This window comes from Podarcis liolepis (assembly GCF_965112155.1).
Source record: "Podarcis liolepis genome assembly, chromosome: 5".
Lineage (NCBI taxonomy): Eukaryota > Metazoa > Chordata > Lepidosauria > Squamata > Lacertidae > Podarcis > Podarcis liolepis.
Window position 1 is genome coordinate 33018733 of NC_139556.1, and position 13870 is coordinate 33032602.

The 13870-nt window shown below is 43.6% G+C and overlaps 1 protein-coding gene across 2 annotated transcripts in view; it reads left to right on the top strand.

Moving 5' to 3' along the window:
• The first annotated feature begins 909 nt into the window (after positions 1-909).
• LOC310706811 (prosaposin-like) overlaps positions 910-13870 on the top strand; it is a 42518-nt gene continuing 29557 nt past the window's right edge. For both annotated transcript variants that reach the window (XM_083503108.1, XM_083503109.1), the window contains exon 1: positions 910-1069. In XM_083503108.1, coding sequence (XP_083359234.1) covers positions 1009-1069 — 61 coding nt within the window. In that variant the 5' untranslated portion in view covers positions 910-1008. The remainder of the gene's footprint in view (positions 1070-13870) is intronic.

Here is a 13870-nt window from a genome sequence, read left to right on the forward strand (position 1 = left end):
AAGCTAGTAGACTGTGTAATGCAATATAGAAGCCTTTCCTCCTGCTTCCAAAGGAACTTTGATCCATTGGTGCCTATATTGTGGCTTGGGGGGGTTGGGTTGGGGAGTGTTTGCTATGGAGCCAAAATGAGTTTAGGAGCAAAAAGCAAGCCCTTCTGGCTGCTACCCCCTTTCCCCATATCAATCTATAGGGACATATGGAGCCATTGGTTCCTATGAAGAATATGGTTGGGGCCCAGTGGGGTGGGGGTAAGACCAGAGCCTTGTCTTCCATGGGGGTTAGGCCTCCTCTTCCAACTCCTTTATTTTGCCCCTGTAGGGTTTGTCCCCCTCTCCATGTAAACTGATGTAATGAAGCAGTGGGGAGAAGAAGAAATGAGACAGGGTTTCCTTTCCTTAGTGCTTTGATTTGGATTTTGAGTGCTTGGGAAAACGCAGTTTGGAAGTTGGAAAAAGGTCATAGCTGGGTTGGACTCTTGCCTTCCAGGCTACCTGATTTGAATCTGGCAAGTTTAAATGACCTCTCACCACTCCTAATTTACATTAGTATAATAATGGGTATATTAAGGTGATTCTGGGAAGAGGAAGAAGAAGAAAAGGCTTCTCTATCCTTAGACTCTCTTGTAGGAATGTATTTTGATTTTAAAGAGATCTGTTGGCAGACTCACAACATCGCACAATTTAGGTGCTTGGGACATATTCATAAAAGCACACAGCCTCCTGGCCTTGCAACTTTTACCTACAGAGGAAGCCACATCTTGTCAGCTGGCAGAGATTAGGCTATTACACAGAAACTGGAGGAGCCTCTCACCTGGGAGTGCTCTGGCTCTTGCAGATCATGTGCATTAATTGCATTAACCTGAGGCTGGGTGTGGCAAATGGTACTTGTGAAACTTCAAGCGTGTGGGTGTTAATTTCTCTCCATCCTGCTGCCTTTCCCAAGATTGCTCATTGCAGACAGGAGGCATTCTCTCTCTTCACCAGAAGGATCCAGTAACACTGAAGAACATGGAGGGCTTATGGAAAGGGTGGGTGCTGCTGATAACATTCTATTTGGCTGCCTACCAAGGTAAGGACAACATTTTTTGTTTAGTGAGGAGACAAGCAGGGCATAGTTTGTATACACAAGAGGGGGAGAGAGTGGCACCAAATTTATGCTGGTGTATAAATAAAACAAGGTAATGGGAATAGAATTGTAGAGTTGGAAGAGGACCCTAAGGGCAGCCTAGTCCCCAACTCCCAGAGTGTTGTAAGTTTTCCTTCCTCGGAGAAACAACTTATTTGGCCATTTGAGTGGAGAAGGCTTTGTAAAACACGTGTGTTGCTCAAAATGTGTCTCTGGCCAAGAGTGCTGCATAACTCGGATACTTCTATCTCTGTAAACTTGTGCTTTGCTTGCTTAAATGGTTATACCTTAGCAGAAGGTTCTGAGACAGCTGTACTATAGAATTCCCCTGGTTTTCTCTTCTCTAAAGATGTGATGGATGTATAAAAGGGGTGATTACATTCCATAGTGTGCAGTGCCCTAGATTGAGCTAGTATAACAAGCTTCTGGGCTGAGGCTTTTAATATCCTATGAAAGGAACAATCAGTACCAATCGGCCTGATGTATGAAAACCCACAAATATCTACGTATTGTGCTATTGCATGTTTAGATGATCTGTAACTTTGCTCAGAACAACCTTGTTTCAGTTCTCATGGTGAAGCTGCATTTGTCCTATTTCTGTTGTTCTTCGCAACCCCTTTGCTGTTTTGCAGCAGACCACAACTTCCTCCTCCTTGGCAGTTGAAAGAGAGGGATTGCTTTATTGCAGCAGAGCAGGTTGCACACACTTGACTTTAAGGCAGATAGGTATTTTAATATGGGGAACATACCTGTTTGCTAGCATCTCTGTTCTTGCTAATCCTAATTTCAAAATTGAAAGGTACCTTCATCTGAAGTGCCCGTCACTTGCCTTCACTTGAAGGCAGGACTTGCTTGGGTGAGAGGGCAGTAGGGAGAGTTCATATTGCAGGCCCTTACCCAATGAAATCCCACCCATTCAATTTATTTCCAACCTTTTACTCCAGCTGAAAAGGCTCCCAGGGCACCTTACAAAGACCAATAATAAAGCAGCCCTGTGCTTATGTTTGCTATCTAAAAGACACAGCACAAAAGGAAAAATATCAAGAGGAAGCAGGAAAAACCCAAACCCTGGCACTTGTTAAAAACCAACTAATCTAGAATGAAAACAGTCCTAGGAGAGGAGGCAAAGGTTGCTGGATTTTCAGCACAGCTGATGGTGGCTTTGCTTTCACTCTCCCCCTCTGCTGTAGCCTGATTGAACAGTGATTACCAGACACCTGGTCCCAGATGGGGTTGTCTACGAATAAAGGCAACTTTATCCCTTGTTGGAAGGCATTTGTCATAAGTACATTGGTATTTGGTGGTTGTTTCCTGAAGCAGACTATGTGAGCAGTCCTCTCACAGCCATGTAGATTTCTCTGGGAGCCCTGATTAGGCTAAGACTACTCAATGCACATAAATGTCTGTCCTTAAGAACCTGTCCATCGACACTCCCGTTTTTGAGAAAATGCAGTCACCATACAAATAGGATGTTGTGAAGATGTAGGCCTGGCCTTGAGCTGGTCCTGTCTGATTAGGAGTGTGTCTTAATAGTAATATCCTGCATGGCAAATCACCCTTGGGACAGCTAACTTTTTTAGCTCTCTTAAAAGAGCAGCTACAACCAGAGTACAAACTACCTGACCTGGATCATTTCTAGAATGCAAAGAGAAGATTGGCCAGATGGGGCTACCCCATAAGTGTAGAACCTGTGGGCCCTACAGATGTTGCTGGACTCTAGGTCCCGCCACCAGCATGGCTCAATGGTTGGAGGTGATGCAGAGTTGTAGAACAGCAACATTGGTGGAGAGCCACACGTTCCCCATTCCTGGTCTAGACAAACATATTCTATGTTTACCATGCCTTCAGTGGCAGCCAGAGGAGAAGCTTCCCTCTCATGACAACATGGTGGTTCAGCTTTAATCTGGCTGTGAAAAAAATCCACATGCAAGAGCTGTTAAATCCCTTTTCCCATGCTGCTTCCCTGCTGCCACCCTCTTCTATGCTGCGTAGGCAGAGCATTGTGCAGAGTAGTTTTTCGTGCCTGACTTGCCCTGAGGAAGGCTTGCTGGAAAAGTGTGTGTAGCATAGTCATTCCTAAGATACTCCAAACTATCCAGGGAACGCCCCGACTCCCACATCATTGCACCATATCCAGCCACATTACTTGCAAGCTGGAGGAGACTCATCCCTGCCCCCAGGAGCTTAGCACCAGTCAGTCAAACAATACCAAATCAGGTGAGATTAAAAGATGAAGGCTGAAACTTATATAATCAAGTGTTCTTGAAAGCATTGACAGTACCACTTAAAAGTAATAGTGTGTGGAACTTCAATCAGAACACGAAATACTGTAGACACTGATGAAAAGCCAGACTGTGAAAGCCCATTGTTTCAAAACCACATGTTTAAGAAGTGCTGGTCTATCACCCCACCTCCCCCCCAAACTGACTCGAGATATCGCATCTGAAAGTATACCCCATATAATTCTTTGGTTGATAAATGGGTAAGGTTTCAAAGGTAGCACATGCTTTGGAACCGAGGATCCATCTTTTATCTATCACCAGTTTTCAGGTATCATAGGCTATATGAGACCTACTAGTGGAGAGGTAAAGCTTTGTGATAGTAGGGGGGCGTTATATTTAGGTCTGTTACACAAGGGGACAGGCCCATTCACAAAGTTTTCTTCTAGAGCTGGGAGTCAAATGCAGCAATGAGCATTTTGGAACTCACCTGGCTAAAGCTTTTCTGTCCGTAACATCTAGCATCTTTATGGTTGCATTATATGTTAGGTTTCATGATGCTTTTAAATTTCACAAATGCAAGCAATGCTGTGAGAGGTAAGGAAGATCCTATCTAACAGAAGCCGATGGGAGGCAGTCCAAACTAGCTGAGGCCTGCGAAGGAATAGAAGAGTTCAAATCCTAAAAGTAGTTAAGTGTAATGCAGGAAAAGTAGCAAGAGAACTCATTAAGAAGCTGACTGTAGGCTGTTCTCTTGCAAATGGTTCTTACTACTACAATAGCTTGGCAGCATAAATCATGCTGATGGAGAACTCCATCATACATAATGCATAGGATTTGCTGTCACAGTATGTAATAATCCCTACTGGCTTAAGATGGAATGAAAGTGGGTTAAGCAAATTCATGGAGTGCAGGTTGTATCCATGGCTACTAGCCATGATATTTCCAGGTTCCAAGGCAACTGAATACGATTTGCTGGGCAGTTACAGGGAGGGCTAATGGGCTTTTGGTTCTTCTGCCTTTATAGAGTGGGAATCTCTGGCTAAATCATTACTTGTGGTGCCCACTCCAGCAAAACTGAGTTCTCTTAAGGCCAAGTTTAATGTGCATTTTCTGCCGTCTGGCATTGACTGCAGTCTTTTACCCTGGCAATGCATAATATGTAAAATATCTTAAGGTTCAACAATAAAAGGTAAAGCTGATCCTTGACTCAAATTAAGCCCTCTTGTCAGTCTCAGTCAGGCTTCTTCAACATGTTCCCTCCAGATGGCATTGGACTTCAACTTGCATCATATGTGACCATCAGCCATGTGAGTGGTGGCACTGATGGGAATTGGTTGAGGAGGCATTGGGTCTAAGCATTTGGTGCTATTTCAAGGATGCAAAGAAGCTGGCAAACTTGTCTCTAAAATAGATGCAACTGAACAATCTAAAACTATTTTTGTTGAGTCTTATGTTGCCTGATAACAGTGTGACTCTTGTGGCAACTGGCTGATGTCCTACATGGAGAAATTGCCACATGGCCATGTGGAGCTTCTCCTGCCCAGTGGTGGTTTTGTTCTAATTCTAAATGGAACTGTAGTAGGGGAGGCATCACTTGGAAAAGACAGCCAAGGAGAGTTCTGTAGTAACATCAGACTACCCAAGGTGGGGGGCATTGCATGCATCTAACCCTGCCTTTGGCTCCTGGAAAGCACCATTGATTCTTGACGCATACCCAAGGTCTTGTATATCAGTGCAATGAAGTACCGTAGGTATCAGTAGATAGTTGATTGTGTCCTGTGTGAAAGAGAAGTAGATGCTGTGCATTGTGCAAGTTATAACACGCAGCATATAGCCTATCTGATTCGTGCCATTTAGTTGAGTGGAAAAGTATGGAGGTGTTAGAAATCAAGGGAAGCTAGTGGCAGGCATGAACTCGAAAAGCAGAGACCAGGAAACAAGAATGAGAAAACAGGGATAAAGTCCTGTCTTTTGATCACTAGCAGATCTTGTTTGTGTCTTGCGTAGCCACACACCTTTAAGTCAGCATCTTTAAGTCTACTTCCTTAATTGCAATAAACACCCTTAAAAAAATAATCAGATGAAGAGCCCAAATTGCTGGGTGTCTTAATGCTTGTTCTACAATGCATACACAGATTCAAATGGAAAATGTCCCTCTCTGGACTGTGAAGCTATAGGAACACTATAGCATAAAACCTCCATGATTTAATGCTTGCTCGTTGGCAATGCTTTCTCCAGATAAAATAGGCTAGAAGAGCTGTTTAAAGGAATGGAAAAGGAATTTAATCATGGGATGGGTTGCCCAAAGCTGCTCCCTAGGGCTCAACAGCAACCAGATGCTTTCCTCCCTTTAAAAAAATACATATTGAATAGCACCCATTGTATAAGACTGAATATTACATATTACTGAAGGTACTTATTGGTGAGGAATGTTTATTATCTCATTCAGTATAATTTTGGAAGCAATGCAAAGAGGAAGGTAAAGCTTTCTTCCTGTTTATCCTCCCATATATTACACTAAGAACGAAGTCACGCATACATGGCAAATGACTGAAATGAGGATGATTGGCTTGCAGTATGCAACAGCCATCAGAGATCAAATGGCATAGATGAAACTTCGTTTTAGGTCACTGAACTCTTATTTCAGACATAGTGCTTCCTCTGTGGCTGTTCCTTTGGTGGGATAGATCTATGTCACAATGTAAACCAGTTTGAAATAGCTTTAGCTGTCGTATTTGGTTCTCTTCCTTTCCTCCCCCGCACTTCACCGAGCAAGAAAAACTATTTTTGTACAGGTGTGGGGTACTCTGAGTTGGAGACCAGTCATGGTTCTTTAGTTAGGAACTCTGGGCCCAAACCACGCTTGATGTTTAATCCTGATACTGGCCTTTGTGTTTAAGCTTTTTCTTCCACAAATTGGCAGGCCTGGGGGCTGGGGAATATCTGGACTGCAGAAGGGATGGAAAGAGTTTGCAGCTCCACTACTCCCATGCCTATTTTGGTTGGGACAGTAACAATTTATGAAGGAAAAAGCTTGCGGTCAATGTCAAACAGCATCAAACATCTATAACTGACAGTGGGATGTAATGGTTTTCAATGTATACTGGAAGCAAGAGAGCTGAGACTCTTGTTATAGTAGTATGGCAATCATTCTGTGGATGAAGGAGAGCAAAGAAATGTAAGTGCTGGGCTTTTGTTGTCCAATGACATTTGCTTCTGTTGCAGTTCCTATTTTCCTAGTTCCTCTGTGTTTATAGCTCCTTTGAAAAGCCAGCTCCATACCTAGCTAAGAGTGCCAACACTTCCCTCTGCAGCTGTAGGCCCTGTCTCATAACTGGGTGTGTGTTTATATGCTGTCCCAATAGGAGCTGAAATCTGATCTGTATAATTTATGCACAGCCTTCCTTGGTCTTCTATGATTTACTCTTCTGTTGTGGGGGGCATACACCAAGGTATGTACTAAGACATGTAGGAACCCCCTGTTGAGCCCTCCTCTGGCCTTAGCTTGCCTTCACAGCTGTAACAGCTGCCATTATTATCATTTTCTTTAATACAAAAATTAAAGTGGGTACTCTTTCGATGCTGGGTTTTATGGGCAACATCTGAACCATGATGCTTGCCAAGGGTTGTGGTTCACACAACAGTTCATCTAACATTATTGTGACTTTCCTAGATAGCTGCCGTTACCCTGGAAGAAGTTAAGCCTTGCTAAGCTCCGATGAGTAGAAACTTGTGGCTAGACTCCCTGTTCCGCACAGATTCAAGCCATTCTGTAAATTATGTTTTGATGGATCGAAATAAATGGGGGGGGGGAGTTCTACCAAAGGGTTCTGCCATGTTCTAGAGCACCCTGGCCTTGAAAAAAGCTAAAAATAAAAACCCCACCTGCCACCACTACAATGCCGCTGTTTTGTTGTGGTTGTGGCCTTTTGGAACAAGACGTTGACCAACATTTAACTAGAAACACTAACCCATAATGGCAGGGTTCCATGTATGTTGCTGTTACATGGAATGAAGGGATGCATCTGTAGGCAATGACTTGGCCCAGTAAACGGAAAACATCAACCAATGCTGAAAAAGAACCAACAATTATTACAATTATTATCCATGTCTCCAAGATCTAGCTATCTCATATTTACAGTGCGTGTAGTAGTATTTGTAAACTGCTCTCAGGTTTTATTACAGTGGTACCTCGCAAGACGAATGCCTCGCAAGACAAAAGAGTTTTTCGTGTTTTGAGATACTTTGCAAAACGAATTTCCCTATGGGCTTGCTTCGCAAGACGAAAACGTCTTGCGAGTTTGTTTCCTTTTTCTTAAAACCCAGGGTGCATTGCTTGAAGAGGTGCAGTTGCGACTTGACCGTGCTTCACAAGATGAAAAATTCGCAAGGCGAAAAAACTCGCAGAACGAATTAATTTCGTCTTGCGAGGCACCACTGTACAATCAAGTTGCTATATATATTCTGAGAAATAAACAGTTCAGTCTTCCAAGGAATAGTTGGATGGGACTACTACTCCAATTTGCATAGTTCTTTGAACTTTTCTCTTCTTACTATTGCACTACTGGTGGTGGGGTAAGTGTATATCCAGGCAACCAATATGCTTCTGACCTTTTCGTTCACTGACAATTTTGCTGCTTAGAATAAATCTGTAAAATGGACCACTGTGTTTCGCTTTTACATGCAGTTCTGCTGTCACTGAGCACTGCCTTTTGACTCATGATTAGTAATGCAATTGAGCTAAGGCTGGGAAATGTGTTTGTGAGTCCATTCAGCTAGATGAGTGTTGCGGTTTCAAAGGTGTTAGCTGCAACTTATAGGGCAATCCTAAACATTTCTACTCAGAAGTTCCATTGCGTTCAATGGTGCCTACTCTCCTCCTCCTCCTGTAAGTAAAGGTATAAAGGTACTCTCCTCTACATAGGTAAAGGAGAGCAGCCTAGTCCTATAATTTTTCCTCCCCTTGTCCATCTTCCGCAGGTTGTCTTTGAAAATGCTCTTCCCTCCCACTCCAGTGCTCCTTCCCAGTCTTTGCTTAATTTTCATACTGATAAGATCAGAAGTGCCTTTAGGCAGGAAGCTTATTCTGTGGCTCAACAGCTGAGAAAGCCAGGTGCTAATGACTAGTCAGGTGGGAGACTGGCTTGCTTGTGGGTTATCTGACTCATTCGCACTTGAAATTTACGTATATGTATGCTAATTGCTGAAATTGCAGCATTAGCCACTTGAACTTGCTGTCAAGTCATTTTGATCATTAAGGCTGAAAACGTTCAGATGTATGAATGCTGAATTTCTACAGCTGTGTTTTCAGTGAGCTCAATGTCCATTTGTAGGCTGTAAACCCACCTCACACTGTTAACAATATGGCACTTTACTCCAGCTCAATGATCTCCCCAAATGTCTCCCATCTAACATCTCGGTGAGGAGTCTAGATAGGTACCAAAAGATCTCTGGGAGCGAGATGTTCTGCATTAAAAAACCAAACAGTGTAATTTTTAATATAGCCACAGCTAGTGCTAAAAGTTCAGTAGTGATATTTTTCTTTTGCATCCAAGATTCAAAGGTATGTTAGGGAGGACAGCATTTCAGTCGCTACCTTTATTAAAGGCCACCATTCGGGGAAGGGAGCTCAGAACACTGAACATCTTTAGGTCTTTTAGTCCCATCTGAGGGGCTTCCAAGCTGTCCCTTCCTAAAACAAAGAGGGCTGCAGTTCAGCTAACTTGAAGTGAGAGAACATGACCCCACCTATGTAATTAACACAAAGGGTGGTGTAGCCTTTAGAGTGCTGGACTAGGATGTGGTTGAAGTCAGGTTCATATCCCTGCAAAGCCAACTGTCTCCATCTCACAGGGTGCCTGCAAGTATGAAATGAGAACCCTCCATCTGTCTTTGGGCAGGAGGCAGGATATAAATATGGGTAGCACATTATGCGGTAGCTTGAGCAGGATAGGACCCTAGATGCCAACAACTGTTCTATCTTCTTCCTACTCCTAAATTGCAGGTGCATGTAAAGCCCTATGTGGCAAGTACTCCTACCTTTTGCAGTGACAAATCAGACCCACAGGAATATGTTGAAGGACTTGAAAATAATTTCCCATTGCAGTCAAGCAAATATCACAACATGTGCATTATATCTTTCAGTAACAAAATACTGGCTTTTATACTCTATGAATTCCTCTGACTTTCTCAGAAGAATCTTGTAGATAGCTGTTAAGGGAAAGAGTTTGCCTCTAAAGAGATGGAAATCTCCAGATATCGGCAGGGGCAGGGCACGAGAACATCCCAGCTGAAAATACAGAGGCAGCTATCAGTACTGTACAGCTTGAACAACAAGAAAAGCTGGATGCTGGCAGCTACATATTGAAAGCAAATCCTCCATCAGCTGTGTTGAAAACCAAGCCGCTTACACAGTGCTGGATCTGTGCAGAAAGTTATGACTTCAGACATGATAGCACAGGTTCAAGAGCATTTTGCCATGCATGGTTTTCTAAATAGTCTCATTGATTAGAATATTCTGTTGTTTTGAAAGGACCTGTGTCCTGGCAATGTTGAATTTTTTTCCCCCAGCCCAGTAGTATGAGGGGTACAGGGCACATACATTACCAAAGCTTGCACCAAGGTGCACAGGCAGTCTTCGTCTACTGCTCTCATCCCGTGGGCTTGATATCACCGTATATAATCTGTTCAGTCTAAGAGCTAGCCCACACTTCTGCTTGTCCACACCTAGAAAGCACAGACTCAAGAGGTGTTCCACTTGTCCTGTGCTTTTAGGTGTGGGTCCGAGCAGTTTTCGGTTTGCCTCACTGCTTTCTCCCAGGAAACCCCACTTTTACTTCTGAATCGATCCACGGAAAACTTAATTGACATTTGTGTCAATTTAGCAGTAAAGAGTGGGTTTTTTCAGGGGGCACAATTAAAGCCATAATAAAATTTTTCTGTGGGAGCATCCAAAGATGGCATCTAATGTACAGCATAACAATGTTATATGAAACAACAGTAATTTAAAAACACAAGAGTATCCGTGTGCCTGCAGAAAAAGTACTCAAGCATTGACTTGCAACTCAAGACATTAGCAGGATCAAGCAATAGTAAGACCAGACAACTTTTGTAGCAGCTATCATGTATGTTGTAGACATTGACTTTTGTCATTTGTGTTATAATCGTATGCAAATATTATTTGATGCGAGAGCCAGTCACCCAAGTGCTGCAATCTGTGAAGTAGTCTATGTGCTGCCATTTCCATTCCATATAACAGTGGGATGGAAATAACGGGATAACACAGGGAACCTAGTGGTGAGACCTTTAGTATGATAAAGGGAAAGTCCACAGTCTACCATTGTTTCCCATTGCTTCTCTTCAGTATCGTGTAATGGTGCTGAAAAGACTGAAAATGGTAAAGTCAATAGTGCCTAGTCAGAAGTCACAGACGTTCCTCACCCTTTGGAAATATTTATGCAAACGACCCCCATGTGCTCAGCAGGGGTCAATCCAGACCTCCCCCAACTCCCACTGGACACTTTGACAGGTCAAATGAGGATCCCAGACCAGCATAACTTGACCTGTGGGCTGCCAGATCCCCACGGCTGCTGTGGAGAATTTTTATTGGCATTTTCTTCCCTTCCTCTGGTTCTTACCTGTGAGGCAGGTCAGGCAGAGAGCTGCCAACTAACCCTACGTCCCCTGTGAGCAGGGCTTTTTTTCAGCTGGAACTCAGTTCCGGCACCTCTCAGGTGGGTGCTATTATCATTTTAAGAGAACAAGGGAGGTCTTCATGGTGAGTTCGGCACTACTTTTCCTAGAAAAATAGCCCTGCCTGTGATCTTCGTGCCTGAGAGTGGGGGTTTTGTAGCTTCTAATCTTCTAACCATCTCCACATTAGTTCACTCTTACCTCTGCTGTAATACCATGGCTGGAGAGAGTAGCATCAAATAAGGAGGACACCTGAAATGATTTATAATATTAACTAAGTGCAAACAGAATAAACTCGAGTGCATTTCAACCATGTTTTTAACTTGGGAAGCAGAAAACATATTCTTTAGTCGACTACTCCCACCCTGAAGAAGAATGTTTTAAAATGCATTGAAACTTATATAATGAGAACGCTAATTGGAACCTCCTCCTTTTATGTAGATGAGCTTTAAAAGCCTTTTGCATAGAAAGGAAGGTGTGGCTGAGTCCAGGCTAGGAGGATTTTTATCTTGTCTTGAATAGAGTTCATACAGTTCCACCAGCTCTGGCATCTCTACAAAGAGAAATATAATACATACAAATCACATGGCAGTACCATGAAGAAAGAAAAAAAGAATTTGGCAGGGAGTGGCACAGAAGAGGCAAAGTATATCTCTAGGTCCCACAGTTTAAAATCTCTGAAAGAAAAATACTAGCATGTGTAATGGCAATTGACAATTGGCCCCAGCAATTGGGGGGGGTGTCTTGTTTGGGGTGTGTGTGACCCCCCCCTCACAATGGTATTTTAAACACACAGCTGGGCAGTATTTAAAAATGAGAAAGGGTGTGTGGAGCAGGGTAGTTGCCTTTTAATCTAGCAAATTATGGATTCTCCAAACATACACTACGCGGGGGTAAATGAATGCCGATGCTATAGTCTAATTGACCTGACTTTAGTTCTTAAATGCGGAGCTGGAAAACAGGTCACTCATGCCTGTAGGTAAGTTAAAAACCCTTCTGTTATCACACACACAACAATCTTAGTTTTCAGCGTGTCTGTGAAAAACAAAGTGACATGTTACACTTGCATTCCTTCAAATACAGCTTGCCTGTATTTTTTTTTTAAAAAAAAACCTTCCATGTTGCTGCTTTAAGGAGTCTTCCCTCCCTCTTCAGAGACAGGTGTGTCACTTTGCTATGCAGAGCATAAATTAAAAAGCTAACCCAGCAAAAGACGGAATGATCCAGTTGGGAGTGGGTGTGACTGACTCCCAAGTGCTGAGGCAAGGGGAACGGGGCACAGGAACAACTCTGCAATGGACAATGGCCTCCTGCCGGGATCTAGTCACTCCCAGTTCCGACGAGTCCAAGCCTAGTTGTATCAATCGTAAAAAGTTTATCCTGTTGATAGGACCTGATTTTCATGTGTGCCGCTGATCCATCTCTCCCTTAGCCCGGCCTTTAATCTGCTTCACTGTGTAGAGTTTACAGAAAACTGAAGGTTCAAAGAGTAGAATCATAGAATCATAGAGTTGGAATAGACCACAAGGGCCATTGAGTCCAACCCCCTGCCAAGCAGGAAACACCATCAGAGCACTCCTGACATATGGTTGTCAAGCCTCTGCTTAAAGACCTCCAAAGTAGGAGACTCCACCACACTCCTTGGCAGCAAATTCCACCGTCGAACAGCTCTTACTGTCAGGAAGTTCTTCCTAATGTTTAGGTGGAATCTTCTTTCTTGTAGTTTGCATCCATTGCTCCGTGTCCGCTTCTCTGGAGCAGCAGAAAACAACCTTTCTCCCTCCTCTATGTGACATCCTTTTATATATTTGAACATGGCTATCATATCACCCCTTAACCTCCTCTTCTCCAGGCTAACATGCCCAGCTCCCTTAGCCATTCCTCATAAGGCATTGTTTCCAGGCCTTTGACCATTTTGGTTGCCCTCCTCTGGACACGTTCCAGTTTGTCAGTGTCCTTCTTGAATTGTGGTGCCCAGAACTGGACACAGTACTCCAGGTGAGGTCTGACCAGAGCAGAATACAGTGGCACTATTACTTCCCTTGATCTAGATGCTATACTCCTATTGATGCAGCCCAGAATTGCATTGGCTTTTTTAGCTGCCGCGTCACACTGTTGGCTCATGTCAAGTTTGTGGTCAACCAAGACTCCTAGATCCTTTTCACATGTACTGCTCTCAAGCCAGGTGTCACCCATCTTGTATTTGTGCCTCTCATTTTTTTTTGCCCAAGTGCAATACTTTACATTTCTCCCTGTTAAAATTCATCTTGTTTGTTTTGGCCCAGTTCTCTAATCTGTCACAGTCATTTTGAAGTGTGATCCTGTCCTCTGGGGTGTTAGCCACCCCTCCCAGTTTGGTGTCATCTGCAAATTTGATCAGGATGCCCTTGAGTCCATCATCCAAGTCGTTGATAAAGATGTTGAATAAGACCGGGCCCAAGACAGAACCCTGTGGCACCCCACTAGTCACTCTTCTCCAGGATGAAGAGGAACCATTGATGAGCACCCTTTGGGTTCGGTCAGTCAGCCAGTTACAAATCCACTGGGCTGCTTGTAAACCGGCTTTCAAACTGGTGTGCACTGCAAAACAGAGCAGGATTTCGCTCCTGCTCAGCCCTGCTGCTCCAGCTGCATGTGTCATTTCCCGGCAGGAGAACTGGCATGCAGCCAACACAGAATGGAGCCCTGCCTCCTCGCCGCCCCAGCAGAGTGATGCCAGCTGATTGGCAAGTGGGGATGGTTTTATAATAAATGGCCTTGCATGCCAAATTGTCCCACGGGCCAGAGGTTCCCAGCTCCTCCTCTAAACTGCCCCTCATTTCTTTCTATA